The sequence below is a fragment of the Salvelinus sp. IW2-2015 genome, linkage group LG7 (assembly GCF_002910315.2).
Source record: "Salvelinus sp. IW2-2015 linkage group LG7, ASM291031v2, whole genome shotgun sequence".
NCBI classification, from domain to species: Eukaryota; Metazoa; Chordata; class Actinopteri; order Salmoniformes; family Salmonidae; genus Salvelinus; species Salvelinus sp. IW2-2015.
In genome coordinates, this window is record NC_036847.1 from 15,260,452 (window position 1) to 15,273,347 (window position 12,896).

Consider the following 12,896-nt stretch of genomic DNA (forward strand, 5'->3'; position numbering starts at 1 on the left):
AGGGGGGGGGGGTTGGACTTGATAGGGTGGATGGATCATCATTAAAAGAATGAAGGAAGGGGGAGGGTGAAATGACCAGAAGAGGATCAGTGAGACAAGAAAGTCAGATAGCAAAGAAATGTGAAAAATAAGTATAAATTAGGCAATGTAAAAGAAACAAAGAACGGTGACAGAAGCCAGATCAGAAACTTCTGCATGACTAGCCAAAACAGAAAGCTGGACTTCCATTTTGAAAAGAGAAAATGAAGAGAAGGTAAGAGCAGGTTCGAATGCCTTATCTTGTTGTCGTCTACCCAAAGCGGAGTTCAAGTTAATTAAGACTTGCGACATCACAGAAGACATAAGTGCCAGTCGTGCTAGGAGGCCTAATTAAGTGAAAAACAGATTGGTCCCTAATGAAGTGCACTGTGCCCACTTAAGACTGTGGACCACTCTCTTCCAGACAACCTCTTCAGACACAGACTAATCTCCAATTATTTAGGGTGATCCTCACTTTGCCTTTTCATTAACCGTCAATTAAAATGTCTTGACTCTAAGATAATTTGAATGTTTTGGAACTTCAACGGGAAGGGAAGAGAGCATATAGTTCAAGAAAGTTTTGAGTTTACCTGATCTTTAAGTGCGTGTAGAACTAACTCGTGCTCCTTCTGCCGGCTCTGGAGCTGTTCCTTCATCTCACCAACACTCTAGAAAAAAGATTAAAACAGGTACCAAGAGTCAGCTTCAGCTTCCCACTAAATTCTGTCAATCATTTAAGGATATGGTTCCATGGCATGCCTACTGCAACCCAGGTACAGATCAGGTTGTGAGGTTAAGAAGGCCTATGTATTGTTATAATACAACAATATGAGTACTCCAGGTACAAAACCAAATCAAATATATTTTGGGGGATTGATCTCATAACGGAACAGGCAACATCAGGATGTTTAACCTGGTTGGCTGACTGCAGATCTCCCTGTAACTTCTGGATGCGGATGTTCATTGACTTCAGCTCCTCCTCCTTCCTCTGTTGAATCTCGTCGATTTTGGTCCTGGTGCAGAAAGAATGTATATTCATCTAATTGTCCTGTTCTTCTCCAAATGGCGTCTGGCAGTTTTTTTTGTTACTTTTCTCTAAGTCATAAACAAGTAACACCACATTCAGAAGCTTGGTGAAAGTGAAATATAAGTTGAATCTTTATACCCTTACCTGCTGTCATTGTAAAGGTCTTCTTTTTCGCCTTGCAAATGCAGAAAACTATAAAACAAATCGCAAAGAGCCAGTGAGAAAACTATTCAACCCTGAAATCACCCAGTATAGGAGGTATAACAGACAGACTTCTCGAGCGGGAGGCCAGGGCTCTGCCGGTGTGAAATGAGCACACAAGGGCAGCTTTGGGCAGGCGACTTTGCAGACGCAGCAGATGACAGGTTCAGTCTCATTACTCTTGCCTGCTGACTGTCCATGGGGCCAGAGCCTAGTGTCACAATGCAGTACTGAGCCTGAGACAGCTGCCCAATATTGCCAGAGAAATACCACTATAATGGGACAGGGGATAATCATGACTGTCCTACTCTCATGTAGTTCATCACAGCTGAGCCAAGATAACTTAAATAAGTTCATCCACAATTCTGCAAGGAAATACAATCAATTTATCATAGAATTGTCTTCCAATGGGAGGGGGGTTAATATATCTCGAAATTAATAGATTAAAGCATAATTTGCCATGTGTGTCACTTCAAAATGATACACATTTTAAGTACAGCAGCTTCGTTTACAAATTGCAGGTCAGATTTCTCTAGGTAAATATGAGGCATATGTTATTTATAATTTCTCTTGCGCACATTCCATCTGTTCCTCTGATCCATCCACGAATATCAAATGTATATCCCTCTCATTATAAACAAGACTCATTATAAATGAGAGTTGAGTGATACAGAGTAAGTGTCCTTTTTAGCTGACAGATGCGAGTGGTAACGGTTCATATCGGCTCCTGGCTGTCAGTCCCTCTGTCGGTCTGTGCGACAGCTGATCTGATGCGCAGCAGCGCATATTTGAAAAAGCAGGCGGGTCATTTACAAAGTTGCTTTGATGTTGCTTGAGCTTCGGAATGAAACGGGAATTGTGGCCAATTTTGATTCAGCAAGGGAATATTTTCCTAGTGTAATACTTGCTAGTTGGACTGTGTTTTAGACTCCTCCGCACGATTAGTGCCAAAATCAATAATAATCACGAAAGCCAGTTATACCTGTCTACTGGTAAATTAAGACATTTAAGAAGCTAGCTAGCTCACTTCCTAGCCAATTCAGCTGGCTAGCAAACACCTAATATAGTCACACATGCATTGGTAGCATACCACTCGGTGATTATACAGCCAAATAAACATTCCTGCACTTACTTGCTTACTTTGCTGGAGTTGCTAGCTGGCTAAATGTTTTCCTCTTGGGTGTGGCGTTTACTATTGCAACCTTTTGATGGCTTATTTAAATTTATAATAATTGAACCGTATATGATCGTTTACTTTTCCAGACAAGTGTTTGCACTGCAAGGGCTCAAGCAGAAAACTGCTAACATTGCACCGCAGTAGCCTATTAATGTTGTTCATGTACATTAGAATAACATTTTACTGCTGAAACTTTCATAGCTGACTCGACTTACAAATTGTCATTTTAATACAGAAGCCCGCTTATTGTATAGGCTACAAGCAAATGAGAATACTACCATCTGTCTGATCAAGAGTGGCTGGCCCAGAGGCAGCTTGGGAACTCTCAGGTAGACCACATTACGACGTCTTGCCCGACAGTTTGAGAAGTCATAAACAACATTACTGAAACRTACTGAGACTGGCTTTAAGGTTGACTTTATGTAGAACCAAAGAAATGCATTCGCAAKATTTGCAAGCTAAATAGAATATTACCTGTCTTGCTTTTTCTTCAATTTTTCAGAGAGCTAGGGCACAAAATCAAAATCAGTGTTAGATTACATGCAGGGGCCTAGATGCTAACATACACTACAGCCTAATTTATACATTGAAGAACACATCTGTAATAGTTACCTTCGCTATCTCTTCTTGAAGTTTAGTGACGTCTGTCTGTTTGGATGACTGGAGGAGAGAAGAGAAAGATATAAGTACTTAAAATGAAGACTTCGAAATAGCCAAACCAAATTGTTGTCCTTTATTGTGACTTAGGGAAAGTCTGCCCACAGCTCATCATATTTATACATACCAACATGCCATCAATTAGCATAGTAAATGAGGTAGCTTATTGCTTCACTTTGGAGGCACTGGGGCAGGTAACATGAGAACTGACTACAACTTAACCTAGAGTGCAATTATCACTTAGCAGCAAAAACAAATCTAAGACTGTCCATGTCTCTCATCCTGGGATGTTGACACCTAGCCCAAGGTTGTGAGATTGGTCGTTACCTCTAGTGCTTGGAGCTGCTCCTTCAGTAGGCGCTTCTCCTCCACCTCAGTGTGCAGCTGCAGTTCCACCTCTGGCCCAAAGCATTGCGTTATTGGATTTGGACACAGTGCTGACCACCTAAGAGCATCCTGTTTCATAACTAGACCAGTGCTCCTCACTGCAGGTCCTGCTGGGCACGCAGGTAGTCCATCTTAGTCTTAATTACAGTACGGTAAATGCTAAGAGGAATCGTTGGGACATCCAACTGATGCCACCCGATTGAAGTTGAAATTAACAGTTATGGTAAGGGTTAAGGTTAGGTTTAAGCTAGGGTCGTCCCAAGGGTCCAACTTAGCATCTACAATTACAGTACCCCACTCACTGGCTTCAGTCACACGCTCCTGACCGAACTAGTCTGACATGCTGTTAAGAAAAACTAGACACCTGCTGGACCTATGCCCCACAGAGCCTGTATTGAGGAACAGTGAACTGGACTATGTCCTATCAGATTGGAAGGAAACCAGCAGTTAAATTATTTACGCAACATTGGGTGCMGAAAGTCAACATTGTTAACAAAGACATCAATTAAGTCAATTACTCATGTAAAGTAGCACAACAACCAAATGGGAAAGTTTCCACTGAGATAAATGACTGCTGTACTGAGATTTCCCAACTATTTCTGAAGATATATTCTCCATAAGAAAAAGACTCAACTCACCGATAAGCTCATTCACACGCTGTTCCAGTTTGGCACACTTTGCCTCTGCCTGGGAAAAAAAAAATTCAAGTCATTTAAGGACAACTCAARACATTGCCATACGCCATGCATAATTCAAAAGTTTTATCTAAATAGGGCTTGATTCATGTCTGCTGTAATATCCCAGTTGGTGTACCATACTGTAACGGTTCAATGTGATGTAGAAACATACAGACACATCATAATGGGCAGAATAAACAGAGCAACCCGAATTAGTGTATGCCTGAAACAGTGAAAGTGCATCTAAGATTTATTTAGAGTTATTACCACTACGCTCTGCTGTTCATTGATTATTGATTGCCATTAACATTTGTATTTCTCCTGCTACTGGTAACCATTACTCATGTTTACATGTACAGTGCATTCAGAAAGTATTTAGACCCCTTGTCTTAAAGTAATGAAGGACTGTCGTTTCTCTTTGCGTATTCTTGCCATAATATGGACTTGGTCTTTTACCAAATAGGGATATCTTCTGTATACCTCCCCTACCCCTTCAGGATATTGTCAAATTGCAGTTTCATAGAACATACTTGTTCATGGTGTCACACTTGACATTTTAGTAATTTAGCAGACACTCTTATCCAGAGCGACATACAGTTAGTGCAGTCATCTTAAGATAGCTAGGTGAGACAACCACATATCACAGTCGTAGTAAGTACATTTGTTCTCAAATTAGTTATCAGTAAATTCAGTGCTAGTAGCAAAAGAGAAGTGCTAATGTTTGTTTTTTTGTCAGTGCCTAGTGTTTTCTTTTTGTTGTCACCTGTTCCAGTCTGTCATTGGTTCCGGCGTCAGAATCCTCCATGTTCTCACTGACATCAGCATGCAACTGGACACCATTAGTGTCAGCCGGCCCATCCATCTCTGAGGCGTTGGTGTCACTGACATCTACTCCCCTCTGGCTCTTTATCACACTCTCAGATCGCTCCTGGAGAGCTGAGGGAAAAACACAGGGATGGAAATAGAAGCCGGAACTTGAAAAACTGATGTGTTGCCATTACTTAGATACATCATTTCTAAGAAATGTCTTTGAAAAAGTGGAATTCCTACAATGATAACCAACATAAACATACCRGTCATCTTTTTCTGAAGGGCAGCGTTCTCTGCCTGGAGACGGAGTAGCTCTCCATCCACAGAGCTGGAGGTGGGACTGGAGGATTCTGCCTGAAACACTTTTCCATCCTTTAGGTCTTTGTTTTCATGTTCTAGCTCCTCTATCTGGGTACATAACTAAAAACACAAAACAAGGGAATAAAATAAATACATATTTCTGTAATATAATCATGAAACGGGATCAGAAAGGTGGGGCTTTTATGTTACATTAGCTAGACATATATCACATCTTCATTTACAAGAACATTCCCCTCTGCTGTAACGAGGCGCAACTACTCATAACCACAACCCATCCCCAGTGGCATGAGTGGGAGCAGGGGAGATATAGTACCTTGGACAGCTCCTGCATCAGGGTGCTGTTTTGCAGTCTGAAGTCGTCCTCCTGGCTGTGCAGTTTCCCTTGCAGCATCTCATTCTCGCTGAGTAAGGCATCCACCTCCTGAGTGTGCGTGCGTGCGCGCACACACACACACACACACACACACACACACACACCGTAAATCAACCCATGTGAACACAAATTACAGACTCTCCTCACCTTAGGGTTTATGGCACTTTAATAGAAAAACCCTACTTGAAATATTTGATCTGTTGAACTGAAAGCATTTCTAACTAGCACAATAAAAAGGTAATACAATATTTGAGAATATCCACTGAATAACAAATCCAATAAGAAAAACACAGGCTAAGGACTTTATGATACCCCAGATTTCTAGTTTGAATAATCTCACAAAAAAACATAACAATATTGTTTGCTGGTGAGACAGGATGGTGAAATTAACCAAAACAAAAAGTTGGAGGACTTCCATCTCAAATGTCTGTTTCATACTTTGATGAGACTCAAAATCAGTTTTTGTCAAATTATCTAAAATACTTTAGGGAAAGGTGGAATATGTATATTGCAACAGCAGATGGCGCAGTTAACTACATTAATAAATTATAAACCAGGCCAATATAACATTTGTGATCCTAATGAGTAAATGTATAAAATMAATTTACAGCAGTGTGTTCCTCCTTTGCTTGGGCATAAAAATCACCTTGTCTTCATTGAGGAAGTTTCAATCCATTATTGTAATAAACATACAGTATATAACATATATGACAAACTAATGTTCAGACTATCTTTTCAAATTCATTTTATAGACCGCTTTGATGAGTTTGAGAAGATTAACAGAAATATGACAAGGAACTCACCTGAGCTTTCTTGCTCTTATTCAAAGCCTGCAAATGAAACAAAAAGATAATTAGAAACGAAGTCAAATCCCACACAAAGTTGCCTTTTATTCTTTCTCAAACATGATGATGCCTTTAGTTTCAGTGTATTGAAATCCACAACCCTATTATCAGTTTGTTTAATCAAATGTAGATTAGCTTGCAATACCTTCTGTGCTTTGATGTAATCCTTCTCCAAGGTCACAGACTTCTGACGAACAGCCACTAGCTCTGAAATAGAAACAACCACAAATCTTTATCAAAAGTTACTAGTATTTTCATTTCAGTCACTTGAAGTAACCCATTTTGTAGTTGGAAACAATGCATCTCTCACACACACACACACACACACACACACACACACACTTAGGAGGGATACTAAATCTGAAGCCCATCCTGGAGTTGCAATGCAATGCTCATTTCATTTCAGCAGTAAATATTGATCCCTGTTCATGGTCACAAATTGGCTTACAGAATGTCTTTATTTTATTAACTACGCTTACCAGCTGTGTTCTTCCGCAGGTCATCAGAAAGTTGGTAGTTCTGTGTCCTCAGCTCTAAAAGATGAGCCTGGAAAAAAGGTTATAGGCGGAGTGGATGACTTTATCGAGGTTCAATTTAAAACGTAAAATAGCTTATTGAACAACACTACTTTGAATGTTAGCTGAGTGTGTTGATGCCACTGCTTTTAGTGTGTTATTAACTGATGTGTCAAATCCACATCACTGAGGTGATGACAGTAACACACTGAAATTTCACATTGTTTTCAACGCTTTGGATGTTAGGTAGGTGTGTTGATGACCCCTTAATAATTGAGAATTGTCTACTACACAAACAGTAAAGTTGTTGTGCAATATCTGGTTTGGAAAGCTGAACACAACCACAATAATAACTTAAGTAACGTTAACTGGTATCCAGTCCTTACACAGGCTGAKAGCTAACACTAGGCTAACGTTATCTGACCAAACCCGTGACCCAGCAAACAACTATAAGACACAGCCATTTGAAATCATTATCTCACATGAATACAATAACAGATTCATTGTTATTAAGATAAACCGAAGACCAGTGTAATTTCAAGATATGTAGCTAGCCAGCTGGCTAACTAACTAGCTAGCCATCCACACCGACTAGATAACTCGCAAACCAGTTAACGTTAACGTTAGTTGATAATGTTATTAGCTAGAACACGAAGCCACATTTCCATATATTTGTATTGAATACTAAGATGACATAGCCAAATGACCAAATATGTTAACTACCGGTTATTGGATTCGAAGAGCAATGAATGCAGACATTAGCTATTTAGCTAGCAGCTAACTAGTTAGCCACATTCCTTGGTTGGAGTGTTGCTTTTGGCCTAGCTAGGGGAAGCTAGCAAGCTAGCTAGCTAGGTTGTGATGCTTTTGCCATTCCGTAGTTTAGCGCTGGACAGATTGATGGCCAATCCAATTTTCAGGAAATACTCTGAAGATCGCAGCATATTTCAAACAACTGGCATTGAAAATGGACAGGTTTCCGCCTACCTGCATTCGATGGAACTCCTCCTCTGATAGTGCCTGCGCCATCTTCACTGAAGAGCTAGGAAGGACTCTGCTGTTAGTAGAGGTTTGATAGGAGTCGGTGTGGAGAAATAGGCTACAATTTCAGCAGGTTAGCGTTTTTCGTCACAAATGTTGTTCTGGAGGCAGCTCTGCAGCGCACTAGATGGAACAGCTACAAAGTCATACAATCTGATTTTAAACGGAACCACACCGCTAACAGTAATGCCTAACCTTAAATTAACACCAAAAAGCTCATTTTGTTTTCATATATTTTTACAATATAGCCAATTTTTACTTTGCTGCTGGCCCATCTAGCGAAAATCGCAGAGTTCTGCCTCCGGGGCAAAATTCATGCCAATAAACGTCAACCTTCACATTTTCATGTCATGCTGCATCCTATGGAAAACGCAGAGTAGTTGTATAGGGAAATTTAATTTTATGGGATGACTTGGCTATTAAATAAGGGAGGGCCGCACTAACTATTTTCACTAGTCTAAACATTACACCATAGCCAGGTAATTGTCTTTGCAATAATCACACCTGTCCAGTAGTTGGAGACCAGAACCATAATGCATGAATAAGTAACAGCGTTGAGGTGCCTCTATCAGTGAATTACCACCTGATCGTGAACTACGATCTTACTGGTCCATTTGCATTAATTGTTTGTTTGCTTCGATTGTTTGCAGATATGATGAATGGACCTCCACCTGTTACCGACAATCAGAAACGGGAAGAGGAAGCAAGACATCTCACTCGCTAGTTTTTTCTAGTTCATATAGAGTGCCTTCGGAAAGTATTCAGACCCCTTAACTTTTCCCACATTTTGTTACATTACAGCCTTATTCTAAAATATATTAAATGGGGGGGTTCTCATCAATCTACACACAGTACCCAATCATGACAAAGCACAGACAGGTTTTTGGAATTTTTTGCAAATGTATCAAAAATACAAAAATTAAATATAAGTGCTCATACATTTTACTCAGTACTTTGTTGAAGCACCATTGGCAGCGATTACAGCATTGAGTCTTCCAGGATATGACACTACAAGCTTGGCACACTTTTATTTGGGGAGTTTCTCCAATTCTTCTCTGCAGATCCTTTCAAGCTCTGTCAGGTTGGATGGGGACCATCGCTGCACAGCTATTTTCAGGTCTCTCCAGAGATGTTCGATTAGGTTCAAGTCCCAACTCTGGCTGGCCCACTCAAGGACATTCAGAGACTTGTCCCGAAGCCACTTCTCCGTTGTCTTGGCTGTGTGCTTAGGGTCATTGTCCTGTTGGAGGGTGAACCTTCGCCCCAGTCTGAGGTCCTGAGCACTCTGGAGCATGTTTTCATCAAGGATCTCTCTGTACGTTGCTATGTTAACCTTTCCCTCGATCCTGACTAGTCTCCCAGTCCCTGCAACTGAAAAACATCTTCACAGCATGATGCTGCCACCACCATGCTTAATGGTAGGGATGGTGCCAGGTTTCCTCCAGATGTGACGCTTGGCATTCAGGCCAAATAGTTCAATCTTGGTTTCATCAGACCAAAGAATCTTGTTTCTGGTCTGAGAATCCTTTAGGTGCCTTTTGGCAAACTCCAAGCGAGCTGTCATGTGCCTTTTACTGAGGAGTGGTTCCGTCTGGACACTCTACCATAAAGGCCTGATTGGTGGACTGCTGCAGAGATGGTTGTCCATCTGGAAGGTTCTCCAATCTCCACAGAGGAACTCTGGAGCTCTGTCAGAGCGGCCACCGGGTTCTTGGTCACCTCCTTGACCAAGGCCCTTCTCCCCCGATGGCTCAGTTTGGCCGGGCGGCCAGCTCTAGGAAAAGTCTTGGTGGTTTAAGAATGATGATGCATAAATGTTTTGGTACCCTTCCCCAGATCTGTGCCTCGATACAATCTTGTCTCAGAGATCTACGGACAATTCCTTCGACCTCATGGCTTGGTTTTTCCTCTGACATGCACTGTCAACTGTGGGACCTTATATAGACAGGTTTGTGCCTTTCCAAATCATGTCATATGAATTGAATTTTCCACAGTTTGACTCCAATCAAATTGTAGAAACATCTCAAGGATTATCCATGGGATCAGGATGCACCTGAGCTCAATTTCGAGTCTCYTAGCAAAGGGTCTGAATACTTATGTAAATATGGTATTTCTGTTTTTTATTTGTAACAAATTTGCAAAAATTTATAAAAACCTGTTTTTGCTTTGTCATTATGGGGTATTGTGTGTAGATTGATGAGGATTTTTTATATCCATTTTAGAATAAGGCTGTAATGTAACAAAATATGTAAAAAGTCAAGGGGTCTGAATACTTCCGAAGGCACTGTAGTCTACAGCAATAGGTCCAGATGGCAAAGTGACGTTTTCCACGAAATTCACGCAAGCTGGGACGAGTGGGGTACGGAAGCAATCATTCAGCATTAAAAGCAATGCAGCTAAGCCTGATTTCAAGCAAAAATGACACGCATATAAAAACTCAATTTGTTATAACTGGATAGCTCCTGACCAAATGTCATGAATTATATATTGAGTGCTTTATTATATATTATAGTGCTATATACATAGAGAACATTGAACTCAACAAGGCTATGTCCATAACAACATTTTGACAAAATTGCATTAGAACCTTATAGTCCCAAGCTCTCTAAATATTCATGTCATAGTCACCAGTCAACTCCATTACACTCAAAAAAGTTACTTCAACTTTAACCAGTGAATGCTAGCTATTTTACCTGTCTTAATGAGTGTTAGCACGCTAATAGAACACCCTGCACTCCAATATTTTATGCAGTAGGGGTATGCAGTAGGTTGATAACAATATCAATAAAGTATGTTGTATCCGACATTTCAAACAACATTTCCAGCTAATGAGAAAATAGTCATGGTATTTAATTTAGAGAATGAACAAGATTTAACAAGGCAACCTTTGGGCTAATTTGAATGGGCGCCAACAGCAGATTTGAAGGTATTTTTACATCCGTACCCCAGTAAGACCCACGTGATCGCAGTGAACATCACTGCATGAAGGACTGCTATGAACTAAGGAGTTCAGCCTATGGGAGAGCCAACCCCTTAAACAGACCCGGGGACCATTTTTCCAATGGTAAACGGCCTGAGTGGGACATCTTAATTTATCCGCCATCTTATCTACAATGTGGTTTTGCGTTTCCGGTCCTTGGTAGGGAAGTCCCTACCACCCAATAGATCCCCACAGTGGAGGTGTCATAATACCCTTAAAACCTAGCGGTCATACAGGGAAATGATTCCAATCGTTTTTCCACCATTGATTTTTCCAATAGGGAATTTTAGAAAAACTTAAAATAAGGGCTGTGTTTTGTGTGGGTGACTTTTATCAATATATTATGGCTCATACTGTGGTACTATATTAAATTGACATTTTAAATGTTTAGGGTTAAGGCAGGGTTCACCAACTTCCAGAGGCAGTGGGAAAGGGACATGGCTAGATGGTATACAGTTTATGTCAAACTGACGTCAAAAGTGCAACTTTTTAGCATTTTAGCTAACCCTAATCCTTTTRCTAACCTTAACCTGACTATCCTAATCTGCTACGTTAATTATCCTAACCTGCTGCGTAAGTTCTACGAACCTGCTACAAAAGGTCAATTCAGACCATCTAGTCCCGCACCAGTTTTTGAACTAACATTTCAGTGTCATTAGCTAGGTTTCCATCCAATTGGTGATTTTCATGTGAATATTCTAGAATTCGCTTAAAGACAATATGCCAATTTTCCCGCCAGTGATGTTTCCACCAAATGGACTTGTTGCAGATAAAAAATAGTGTGTGATGAGGTAGTGCACACAATGTACTTTTTCGCTTATGTTTTCATGTACCAAATAAACATCTAAAGTTCAATGTGTTTCCATCACATTTTCTACTCTACCAATAGTTTTGTAAAAAAAACCTGTTGAGTTAAATATGTAGCAAATGTGCCTACTGTGGTCTTGACACTTGCTCTCAACAGTTTGCTGATACCGTGCAGATAGGCTAGTCTACATGATGAGATTATTATGGATAAGAGCAAGAATATTTATTATTGTCAAATGGCAGTCAAGCATCCATCATCCTGTCACCAGAATCAGACCCTCAATATTTATTGGAAAGGAGCATCACGATCACCATGCACTTTCACCACCCTGTGAAGTTCAACATGAGTTATTTCATCTGTAGCCTAATGAACTGCATGGTTTCCCTAGTAGTAGTGGGAGGACCACACACCATATCATCTCATGACTCCAAGTTTACATCCATATGATGCGTATTACATCAATATTATCGCATTAATGTGTGTCATCGCCATTTCTCGCATAATTCATTTTACCGACACAAAAAGAGCCTACCATGTCGAACAAACAAATTAGGCCTATCTGTCGGCATTTATAAATTGCACCGAAACTTCCTGTTTCGATCACAGCTGTCACGATTTGTCTTTACTTTAACTGAATAAAAACTGTGGATGGAAACGAGGTTATTTATGGGAAAATGAAGATTTTATAATATTCGCATGAAAATCTTTCACCATTCACAGTTAAGTTGGCAATCCTTTTTCCAGTCTGTTTAAATTTACGCAGGCAAGTCAGGTCAATAAGGCCACCAGTTTTGAGTGTAACTGGTGTCTGTGTGAATCTGGAGACAGCTATAGATAGGCTAGCCATTTTTTGTATTATTGCGATGCAAAAGAAAAAGGCACGTGCTGATGATGAGGCGTCTTCTGATGCATTGAAGGTACAGTTACAGTAAACKATGCCTCGATATGCCTTTCCTAATAGGAATAGGCAGTAGAACACCCATCTAAAACACTCAGGAAACTTCCGTGATTTTACAATTCCTGCTAGAATACAGAGGCTTTGAGTTCATATGGGTTTAC

General features: G+C 40.4%; 1 protein-coding gene across 5 annotated transcripts in view; it reads right to left on the reverse strand.

Annotated features, from left to right (window-relative positions):
* The window catches only part of LOC111966467 (GRIP1-associated protein 1), a 62,235-nt gene extending 54,058 nt beyond the window's left edge, over positions 1-8,177 (reverse strand). For 2 of the 5 annotated variants that reach the window (XM_023991114.2, XM_023991111.2), the window contains exons 1-14: positions 7,996-8,172; positions 6,973-7,039; positions 6,639-6,700; positions 6,452-6,478; positions 5,589-5,696; positions 5,218-5,374; positions 4,908-5,080; positions 4,106-4,154; positions 3,408-3,478; positions 3,036-3,083; positions 2,898-2,929; positions 1,190-1,237; positions 932-1,031; positions 609-686 (exon numbers count right to left, since the gene is read on the reverse strand). In XM_023991114.2, coding sequence (XP_023846882.1) covers positions 609-686; positions 932-1,031; positions 1,190-1,237; positions 2,898-2,929; positions 3,036-3,083; positions 3,408-3,478; positions 4,106-4,154; positions 4,908-5,080; positions 5,218-5,374; positions 5,589-5,696; positions 6,452-6,478; positions 6,639-6,700; positions 6,973-7,039; positions 7,996-8,037 — 1,062 coding nt within the window. In that variant the 5' untranslated portion in view covers positions 8,038-8,172. Of the gene's footprint in view, positions 1-608; positions 687-931; positions 1,032-1,189; positions 1,238-2,897; positions 2,930-3,035; positions 3,084-3,407; positions 3,575-4,105; positions 4,155-4,907; positions 5,081-5,217; positions 5,375-5,588; positions 5,697-6,451; positions 6,479-6,638; positions 6,701-6,972; positions 7,040-7,995 lie in introns of all 5 variants that reach the window. The other 3 variants (XM_070444466.1, XM_070444467.1, XM_070444468.1) reach the window with 3 other exon arrangements.
* Positions 8,178-12,896: the final 4,719 nt, after the last annotated feature.